At 46.3% G+C, this 11,465-nt stretch overlaps 1 protein-coding gene across 1 annotated transcript; it reads left to right on the plus strand.

Moving 5' to 3' along the window:
* Window positions 1–416: 416 nt before the first annotated feature.
* Window positions 417–1,385, plus strand: LOC102937695 (olfactory receptor 51G2-like). The gene has a single exon (XM_043523378.1). It carries the CDS (start codon window positions 447–449, stop codon window positions 1,383–1,385), a length of 939 nt encoding a protein of 312 aa, XP_043379313.1. The 5' UTR covers window positions 417–446.
* Window positions 1,386–11,465: the final 10,080 nt, after the last annotated feature.

An 11,465-nucleotide genomic window follows, 5' to 3' on the forward strand; every position in this document is an offset into this window, starting at 1 on the left:
AGTGGGACTGGATGTTTATATGGGTAACCAGAAAATCCAGTTATGCTAGTGAGGACTGTTTTAAAAACTGTTGGAACGGCTCTAAACCTTCCTGATTTACACCACAAAATATCTCTAACTAGTAGGTGTCAGGGGGAAACTTTGGGAGCAGGTTATCTCATACCTGCCTGTTGCAGAACTCCCTCCACCTTCCTCTGAAGCATGTGGAACTGGCCAGTGGATACTGGGCTAGATGGACTACAGGTCTCATCCAGTCTGGGAATGTCTGTCTTGGTATCGGTGGTGTAAATCCTAGACTTTGTTTTTGCTGATTTTTCATTAGCTCATGGGAGTCTCTAGACTTGTACAGAGAGAGGAAAGATGTTTCATTAAATATCATCTAGTTGGCTGTTCTTTTTCCTTTCAGGAAGGAAAGTTCAAAACTCCTTGGATCTGCCCAGTACATAATGTCAGCTGTCAATGACACCAAATTCAAATCTAAAGTGTTCCTTCTCACCGGGATACCTGGGCAGGAAGATGTCCAAAATCTCTGGATCTCTCTCCCGTTGTGCTTAATGTATGTCATTTCAATATTAGGAAACTCAGTCATTCTATTCATTATAAAAACTGATCTAAGCCTCCATGAGCCAATGTACATTTTCCTTTCGATGTTGGGCGTCACAGACCTCGGCTTATCGATAGCCACCATACCCACTATACTGGGCATATACTTGTTTAACTCTAGGGAGATCAGCCTCGACGCCTGCTTTACCCAGCTGTTCTTTATCCAGTCACTTCACTGCATTGAATCCTCCGTGCTCTTGTTGATGGCCTTTGACCGCTTCATCGCAATCCGTGACCCACTGAGATATTCTTCCATCTTAACCCTCCCGAGAATAGCCAAGATGGGACTGGTGTGTGTTCTAAGAGGGGTGGCTGTGATGCTCCCACTCCCCCTTCTCCTGAAACGGTTCCGGTATTGTCGATTGAATGTCCTCTCCCATTCTTACTGTATGCACCAGGAGGTAATGAAGATGGCTTGTTCAGATATCAGAGTCAACAATATCTATGGCTTGTTTATTACAGTCTTAACGGTGGGGTTGGACTCGCTGCTCATCTTTCTCTCATATTTGATGATCCTCAAAACGGTGCTGAGCATCGCATTCCACAAAGAGTTCCTCAGGGCCCTGAACACCTGCGTCTCCCACTTCTGCGCCGTCCTGCTCTTCTACACACCAGAGTTCAGCCTGACTTTGATACACAGATTTGGGAAGGGCTCTTCTCCCTTGCTTCAGATTGTCCTGGGCTATATCAACCTCCTGGTTCCTCCTCTGATTAACCCAATTGTGTACAGCATGAAAAGCAAACACCTTCGTTCGAGGATAATCAGGGTGTTCGTGAAGTAAAAGGTCAGTTTATAACCCGTCCCCAGCACTCGTGGCATAGGATACAAGAAACACAGGACACGGCAACTTATTCCATCCTGGACCCTTATAACTGTGATGACATGAGCTACTAATCTCCACTCTGTACAGACAGGTTCAGATGGGGTCTAAGGCCTGAAGCAATGGTATAGCGGTTGTCTCCACCCACTGATGAGGGAGGACAGGGCACTGAGGGAAGGAGACAGCATTTACAGAGTTACTGTGTTGGTGAAGAGCCAGGGGACCGATGGGATATTGGCCCATAAAGAGCCATATCGGTAGCTGATCCAACCTCAGAAATCCTGTCAATACTCTCAATAAAGAGAAGGGATGTGGATTTTGTTTCCCATTACACCTGGCCTGTCACTGTCCCTTCTCTGGTTAAACATCCTTGGGCCATGAAAAAAGCTGCAGGGCTGTTCTGCAGTTGCAGTCCTGGCCCTTCCTGAGCGCTGTGGGTGTTGTGTGATCCATGGGGGCTGCACCAGCTGTGGACGGGGCTATTCCAGGGGCACGAACACCCACCCTTCCCCCAAGCCCTCAGCCAGGTGCTTGTGACTGAGTCATACCAGAGACATCATTAACACAAGGAGCCGCAAGAGAAGCCATTCAGGCTGCCCCCGCTCCCATCACCACCGTTGGTGGCTCTGCAAGCCGCACACCCACTGAGCCCACTCCACATGGAAACAGGGCACAGCTGGCTGTGTGAGTGAGGGTCTGACACACAGGAGTCCTGGCAAGAGACTCAGGCCCATATTCCCCTCCCCTCCTGTCAGGGTTCCTTCCCCACTCTGAACTCTAGGGTACAGATGTGGGGACCCGCATGAAAGACCCCCTAAGCTTATTCTTACCAGCTTAGGTTCAAAATTTCCCCAAGATACAGACATTGCCTTGTCCTTGAATCATCATAGAATCATAGAATCTCAGGATTGGAAAGGACCTCAGGAGGTCATCTAGTCCAACCCCCTACTCAAAGCAGGACCAATCCCCAATCAAATCATCCCAGCCAGGGCTTTGTCAAGCCTGACCTGAAAAACTTCCAAGGAAGGAGATTCTACCACCTCCCTAGGTAACGCATTCCAGTGTTTCACCACCCTCCTAGTGAAAAAGTTTTTCCTAATATCCAACCTAAACCTCCCCCACTGCAACTTGAGACTATTACTCCTTGTTCTGTCCTCTTCTACCACTGAGAATAGTCTAGAACCATCCTCTCTGGAACCACCTCTCAGGTAGTTGAAAGCAGCTATCAAATCCCCCCTCATTCTTCTCTTCTGCAGACTAAACAATCCCAGTTCCCTCAGCCTCTCCTCATAAGTCATGTGTTCCAGACCCCTAATCATTTTTGTTGTCCTTCGTTGGACTCTCTCCAATTTATCCACGTCCTTCTTGTAGTGCGGGGCCCAAAACTGGACACAGTACTCCAGATGAGGCCTCACCAATGTCGAATAGAGGGGAACGATCACGTCCCTCGATCTGCTCGCTATGCCCCTACTTATACATCCCAAAATGCCATTGGCCTTCTTGGCAACAAGGGCACACTGCTGACTCATATCCAGCTTCTCGTCCACTGTAACCCCTAGGTCATTTTCCGCAGAACTGCTGCCTAGCCATTCGGTCCCTAGTCTGTAGCTGTGCATTGGGTTCTTCCGTCCTAAGTGCAGGATCCTGCACTTATCCTTATTGAACCTCATCAGATTTCTTTTGGCCCAATCCTCCAATTTGTCTAGGTCCCTCTGTATCCTATCCCTGCCCTCCAGCGTTTCTACCACTCCTCCCAGTTTAGTATCATCCGCAAATTTTCTGAGAGTGCAATCCACACCATCCTCCAGATCATTTATGAAGATATTGAACAAAACCGGCCCCAGGACCGACCCCTGGGGCACTCCACTTGACACCGGCTGCCAACTAGACATGGAGCCATTGATCACTACCCGTTGAGCCTTACAATATAGCCAACTTTCTACCCACCTTATAGTGCATTCATCCAGCCCATACTTCTTTAACTTGCTGACAAGAATACTGTGGGAGACCGTGTCAAAAGCTTTGCTAAAGTCAAGAAACAATACATCCACTGCTTTCCCTTCATCCACAGAACCAGTAATCTCATCATAGAAGACAATTAGATTAGTCAGGCATGACCTACCCTTGGTGAATCCATGCTGACTGTTCCTGATCACTTTCCTCTCGTGTAAGTGCTTCAGGATTGATTCCTTGAGGACCTGCTCCATGATTTTTCCGGGGACTGAGGTGAGGCTGACTGGCCTATAGTTCCCAGGATCCTCCTTCTTCCCTTTTTTAAAGATTGGCACTACATTAGCCTTTTTCCAGCCATCTGGGACTTCCCTCGTTCGCCACGAGTTTTCAGAGATAATGGCCAATGGCTCTGCAATCACATCCACCAATTCCTTTAGCACTCTCGGATGCTGCCACGACCAAGTGTGTTAAACAAAGAACAGGGGAAGAGACCACCTGGAAACGTCTTCCCTCAAAATATCCCCACAAGCCCTACATCCCCTTTCCTGGGGAGGCTTGAGAATAATATCCTAACCAATTGGTTACAAAATCATCAAAGATCCAAACCCCTGGATCTTGGAACAATGGAAAAATCAGTCAGGTTCTTAAAAGAAGGATTTTATCTATATAAAAAGAAAGGTAAAAATCATCTCTATAAAATCAGGATGGAAAATACTTTACAGGGTATTCAGATTCAAAACACAGAGGATCCCCCTCTGGGCAAAACCTTACAGTTACAGAAAATGGGAATAAACCTCCCTCTTAACACAGGGAAAATTGACATAAAACAAAAGATAAACTAATCCTCCTTGCCTGGCTTACCTACACTGGTTGCAATATTGGAGACTTGGATTAGGATGGGTTGGAGAAGATGGATTTCTGTCTCGCCTCTCTCAGTCCCAAGAGAGAACAACCACCTAAACAAAGAGCACAAAACAAAAGCCTTCCTTCCCCCAAGATTTGAAAGTATCTTGTCCCCTTATTGGTCCTTTGAGTCAGGTGCCAGCCAGGTTAGCTGAGCTTCTTAACCCTTTACAGGTAACAGGATGTTGCCTCTGGCTAGGAGGGATTTTATAGCACTGTACACAGAAAGGTGGTTACCCTTCCCTTTATATTTATGACACCTCCGTTTCTGCTGCCCCAGCAATGCAAAGGGGTAGAAAGGGGTCTCAGCTGCCACACAGAATCACGGCTATCTCCTGTTCCAATCCAACCCATTTAGTGTAGGGTGACCACCTTCTCAAAAGGAAAAACCAGGACACACGCAGGAGCCCTGCCCCCTCCAGTGCCAAACCCCTGGCCCGCTTCTTCCCCTAAACCCCCACCTCCTGCTCCTCCTCTTCCCTCAACACCACCCACTGACCAGGATGGATATCAGAGCCACACCGTGACAAAAGAAGCCCAGGGAGCAAGTGCCGCTCTGGGAAACCTGAGACCCTCCACCTGCCCAGTTCAGGGGACTTGGCCTCGGGAAAGAGGAGCAGGGTGGGGCCTCATAGCGAGGGGGGGGGTAAGGACATCAGCCCTCCAACAGTGAAAAGGGTGGTTCTGCCCATGAGCAGGTGTTGATCGGCACTGCAGGGAATTCAGGACAAATGCTGTTCCGGAGTCTTTCAGCCCACACTGGGCCTTGAACTCTGCATTTTGGGACTTTCCTGCTCAATTCGGGATGTGTGCTCCACCCTAATTCAGTGGCCATTAGAGGTTGCGTGTTGGGGATTGTCCCGTTTTTGGGTAGGAGGGATGAGGGGTGTCAGTGAACCCTTGGTCCAGGGTGTGGCCCTTTAAGATTCCTGTGACTTTTAGAGCTGAGAGAAGCTTTGGACAGCCAGCTGGTGGGAGACAGGAAGATGGTCCCGGGGAATAGTTAGTGCTTTGGGAAATCCTAGGCTATTGTTTTTAAGGGCCTGGGACAAGGGCCTTGTAGGGCAGGGCATGGCTCCCTTCACTCCATGCAAAACAGGAGCCTTAGGAGGGCAGGCAGGCTGCATCCTCTCTCGAAACATGGGCCACACCAGCAGGGGACAGACAGCTGTCCTCGTTCAGCCCCGGGGAAAGGGACTGAGATATCATGGGTACCAGATGGTGAGAAGCCAGTGAGGTTGCAGCAAGCCTGAAACAAGACTGACCCCAGCTAGCAGGGTGGTGGGGGGCTCCTGTGTAAAGGAGAAAGATGGGGCTGTAGGGTTAGAGACCCTGTGTTTTGGACACGACTGAATTAATGTGGTCCCACAAAAGGGGGTCTTGTTTTAAGTATCCCAGGCTGAGAGTAAGTCATTGCAAGGACCTTAGAGGGAAGGCCAGGGTGCCACTACCTCAGGCCCGAAGGGGCACTGTGGGTTGGCCCCTGTACACAGGGTCTTAGCCGGAGTGGACTGTGCACTTGCAAGCCGTTACCACTGGGTGTAGATCAGCCCAGCCCCCAGGTGAGGCCTCATCTGGAGTACTGTGTCCAATTTTGGGCCCCACACTACAAGAAGGATGTGGATAAATTGGAAAGAGTCCAGCGGAGGGCAACAAAAATGATTAGAGGACTGGAACACATGACTTATGAGGAGAGGCTGAGGGAACTGGGATTGTTTAGGCTTCAGAAGAGAAGAATGAGGGAGGATTTGGTAGCTGCTTTCAACTACCTGAGAGGTGGTTCCAGAGAGGATGGTTCTAGCCTATTCTCAGTGGTAGCAGATGATAGAACAAGGAGTAATGGTCTCAAGTTGCAGTGGGGAAGATTTAGGTTGGATATTAGGAAAAACTTTTTCCCTAGGAGAGTGGTGAAACACTGGAATGCGTTACCTAGGGAGCTGGTGGAATCTCCTTCCCTAGAAGTTTTTAAGATCAGGCTTGACAAAGCCCTGTCTGGGATGATTTAGTTGGGGATCGGTCCTGCTTTGAGCAGGGGGTTGGACTAGATGACCTCCTGAGGTCCCTTCCAACCCTGATATTCTATGATTCTATGATGTTTCAGCCTGTCTATGGGTAATGGCTGCTGTGACTCAGCAGGGCAGGCAAGGGCAGGGGACCAGACCACATGACACTGAACTCTATGTTGGTACCCGTATTTTTCCACAAACTGGGCTGGGAACTTCACTTGAAACAAAGGGTTCTCACTATACTGAAAAACTGAACAAGGTGGGGAGTGACATCCTCTCTTGCGCTCACTCTCCACACAAGAGAACTCCTGGAAACAACCGAAGAAAAAAATCTGAACAGGGGGAAGTGCTGATCCCAAACTAAAGGGATTTGAAGCCTGTGTACGAAAACTTGGAGGACTACTTGTATCACCAGCCAGGGTGAGAAATTGCTAATTCATAACCAGGCTATCTAGTATTTTAGGCTTATTTTGCATTTTTGTTTATTTTGTATGTAATCTGCTTGCATCTGACTGCTATCACTTATAATCACTTAACATCTATTTTTCTCTATTTAATAAATGTGTTTTATGCTTTATCATAACCAGTTTGTTTTGAGTGAAGTGTCTTGGAAAATCTCAGCTCTGTAAATAAAGTTTCTTGCATATCTTTCCCACATGAGGGGATAGTGACGTATATTAATGAGTATGCATTGTGCAGATCCCTATGCAGTAGAAGATGGCATAATTCTTCTTCAGCAAGGGTGCAAGACTAGGGAGATGGGAACTTGGCTTTTATCTCCTGTTTGTCCCTGAGTGCCCTAGGTAAAGCATTCAGCTAGCTCAGTCGGCACCAACTGCTGTCATTCTGGATGATAACAGAGCCTGGAGCTGCTGCTTGTGTCACCAGAGAGCATTGTGGAGAGGCCAGCCAAGCTGAATGGACAGCGGGTTCAGTGATTCCATTTGATTCCAGACTGAATGCCAGGGGGGACAACCAATCACAGAGATTTTAGAACAAACTGATAAACTAAACATTAAAAGACACCAAGACCAGATGACATTCACCCAATAGCTCCAAGGAACTCTAATATCAAATTTCATAACTACTAACTGTGGTATATAAGCTATCACTTTTATCAGGCTTTGTACCAGGTGACTGGTAGCTAATATTATGCTGATTTTTGTTAAAAAAAAATAGTCTCCAGAGGTGATCTAAGCTATTTTAGGCCAGTAATCCTAACTTTAATACCAGCCAAATTGATTTAAACTATAGTAAAGAACAGAATTATCAGACACCCACATGAACATTATTTGCTGTAGAACAGTCAACATGTCTTTTGCAAAGGAAAATCATGCCTCACCAATCTATTAGAATTTTGTGAGCAGATTAACAAACATGTGGGCAAGGGTGATCCAGATGATATAGTGTATTTGGACTTTCAGAAAAAACTTTGACAAGATCCCTCACCAAAGGTTCTTCAGAAAAGTAAGCAGTCATGGGAAAAGAAGGAAGGGTCTCTCCTGGATAAGTAACTAATTAAAAGTTAGGAAACAAAGGGTAGGAGTAAATGGTCAGGTTTCAGAATGGAGAGAGGTAAATTGTGGGGTCATCCTGGGTCTGGAGTGGGACCAGTGCTGTTCCACATATTCATAAATGAACTGGAAAATGGCGTAAGCAATGAGGTGGAAAAATTTGCAGATGAGATATAATTATTCTATATATTTTAGTGCAAAGCAGAATATGAAGAGTTACAAAGGGATCTCACAAAACTTGGAGCTTGGGCAACAAAATGGCAGATGAAATTCAATGTTGATAAATGCAAAGTAATGCACATTGGAAAAACATAATCCCAACTGTACAGACAAAATGATGGTACCGAATTATCAGTTACCACTCAGAAAAGAGATCTTGTTGTGGATAACTCTCTGAAAACATCTGCTCAGTGTGCAGCGTCAGTCAAAAAAGCGAACAGAATGTTGGGAACCAGAGGTGGTGAACATAATAGACCTAGACACGCTAAGCTTCCCCTGGTGTTGCTGTGGCCACTGCCCAGCAGTTGCAGGGTTCACACAGGGAACTTTTTATTATTATGTGCCATGCAGGTTCCAGGGTAGCTGAGGAGGCAATTTGTGTTACTCATCTTCTTCAGTAATCTCGCTGCACGCCATGGAGATTACTGATGAAACCAGGAAGCTGAGAAACACAGACCGCTGTGTCAGGTTGTCACCCCTAGGGTGCAGTCTGGGAGCTGTGGGAACCGCTGTGCCCCTTAGCCCCCCAGTTGGTCTGGCCAATCTTACATTGCTTTGTTGGTGACACAGGCAGCCTCTTCAAGCCCTGTTATCACCCAATATGACAGCAGGTGGCACCACACTGAGCCTCCTGAGTGCTTTACCTAAGCCACTCAAAGACAGGCAGGAGACAACAGCCAATTTCCCAGCTCCCCAGCCTTGCACCCTTGCTGGAGTATAAACCCAAAATTATACCCTCTTGCACTGCACAGGAGTCTGTACGCCATAAGCTCATTAATATAGGTCAGTTTCCCTTTGATGTGGGAAAGATATGCAACAGCCTTTTTACACAGAACTGAGATTTTCCCCAGAGACTTTCCTCAAAACACACTGGTAAAGATAAAGCATAAAACAGGTTTATTAATTACAAAAAGATGGATTTTAAGTGATTAAAAGTGATAGAAATCCGATCAAAGCAGATTACCTAGGAAATAAACAAAAACACAAACTAAGGTTAATGTGCTAGATAGACTGGATATGAATTAGTAATTTCTCGCCAAAAAGAAAAGGAGTACTTGTGGCACCTTAGAGACTAACCAATTTATTTGAGCATGAGCTTTCGTGAGCTACAGCTCACTTCATCGGATGCTCACCCTGACTGATGATACAAGCAGTCCACCAAGTTTCCATATGCAGGGTAGAAATCCCTTTAGCCTGGGACAAGCACTTCCCTCAGTTCAATCTTTGTTCCTCAGGTGTTTCCAGGAGTTCTCTTGTGTGGGGAGTGTTACGAATTACACCTGATAGGACACGCACACAACTGCTGCAAATTATACCTGGTAGGACACACACACAAATGCTATGAATTACACCTGGTAGGACACGCACAGAAATGCTGTGAATTACACCTGGTAGGACACGCACACAAATGCTGCGAATTATACCTGATAGGGCACGCACACCAATGCTGCGAATTATACCTGATAGGTCACGCACAGTTCGAATCTAGGTTGAGGCACAGAAACAAAGTCCACAACTGCAAAGTTCCTAAAAGACACTAAGTTTATTACGCTCAAGCATGGTGCCCCCCTGCTAGCCAGGAGGGGACCCTGAATACAGATTATACAAAGGTTATATACTTTTTAGCAAAGCATGTTGCCCTCATGCATCGGAAACCTTAGACAATAAACAAACCCTTTTCTTATCTACCACCTATCCCTGCTTGGTGAATTCCTCGTGCTAAACCAGTATGTTAATTACACAGCATGGTCCTAAAGCCATGCATCAGTAACTTTTATTATCAGGATGGGAGGCCTCACATCAAGGCCAAGAGACAGGGAGTTAGAGACTGACAAAAACCAGATACTGGGAGTCAAGGCAGGCTGGAGACAAGGAGGAGGATCCTCCCTGTAACCTCATTGTGACACTGATCCCTATATTCTTCAGAGTTGTATGATAATAATAGTATTATGAAATATATGATACATTTTGCACAAGATATCTCTTTCCATGTGTCACTGGAAAAGATATGAGTTGTTGAAAAGGATTATCCTGTTGCAGTGCATTTTACATTCTTGTATTTGAAGTTATGAATATTGACTATGTATCTGTATTTCAAATGTAGTTACCCTGGGGTGACACCGACGAGGCAAAATGCTTCCAGTCTAGACAGCTGGTTGTGAAGGGTAATGGGCCATTAGAGGAAACAATAGGCCTTAGGAGAAGCCTATCCCCCCCGAGGGGAGCCTTCCTGAAAATGCTCCAGATAGCCTATGGGTAATGGCTGCTATGACTCAGAAGCACATGCAAGGGCATGTGACCAGATCACATGACACTGAACTCCATTTGCGTACCTGTATTTTTCCACAAACTGGACTGGGAATTTTTTTTTGGAACAAAGGATTCCTGCCATATGTTACAGCTATCTAAGTCGGGGTCTGATAAAATCTAGTAGCCCCACTCCCCACACAAAAGAACTCTTGGAAACACCCGAGGAACAAAGACTGAACTGGGCAAAGTGCTGGTTCCAGGCTAGAAGGATTTCTAGCCTGTGTATGGAAACCTTCTGGACTGCTTGTATCACGAGCCAGGGTGAGAAATTGCTAATTCATATCCAATCTACTTAGTATGTTTGATTTAGTTTGTGGTTTTATTTGCTATTTGTTTATTTGCTAGCTACCCTTCTTCAATCTAATTGGTACCATAATCACTTTGTTTCTGTAGTGAAACTTGATTTTGCTCTATCTAAACCAGTGTGTCCTTGAGTGAAGTGTCTGTGGAAAATCTCAGTTTGGTTTACATACCTATCCTTCCTACATCGAGAAGAGGGCAAACGCTAATGAACTTACATTGTACAGATCCCTGTGCAGCGCAAGACAGTATAATTTTGGATTTATACTCCAGTGGGAGATGTGAGCCTGTGGATATGAGAACTTGGCTTCTGTCTGTTGTTTCTACTTGAGTGGCTTCATCTCTGTTTGGGTGTGTGGCGCCATCTGCTGTCGTGGTGGGTGATAACAGGGCCTGGAGAGGCTGAATCACCATGTGAAAGCAAAGCAATGTGAAAAAGGGCCAGCCCAGCTGGATGGGTAGAGGGGTGGTGCAGTCCCACAGCATCCAGACTGCACCCCGGGGGGTAAAACACATCAGACTCATACCCTCCAGACACCAAACTAGTCCCCCAGGCACTTGTGACACAAGTATGGGGGAGGTCTGTATCCCAAACAAAAGATCCAGATGTAGCAGTTCTTTGATTACTTTAACACTGGGTTCTCGCCCCAGCAGGGCACAAACCTACCTAAAATACCACCATACAGAAATGGCCCCAAGGCAACTTCTCAGGCAAACGTTATGGCTGTTCCCTTGTCAAATGTGGGTGTGATGAAGTGGGGATTTTCTCGTTATGTTGTATGTGAGCCTATGTGAATCTTGCTGGTCAGCCTAGGGGAGTCTTACTGTTTTCCATG

The sequence above is a fragment of the Chelonia mydas genome, chromosome 1 (genome assembly GCF_015237465.2).
Source record: "Chelonia mydas isolate rCheMyd1 chromosome 1, rCheMyd1.pri.v2, whole genome shotgun sequence".
Lineage (NCBI taxonomy): Eukaryota > Metazoa > Chordata > Testudines > Cheloniidae > Chelonia > Chelonia mydas.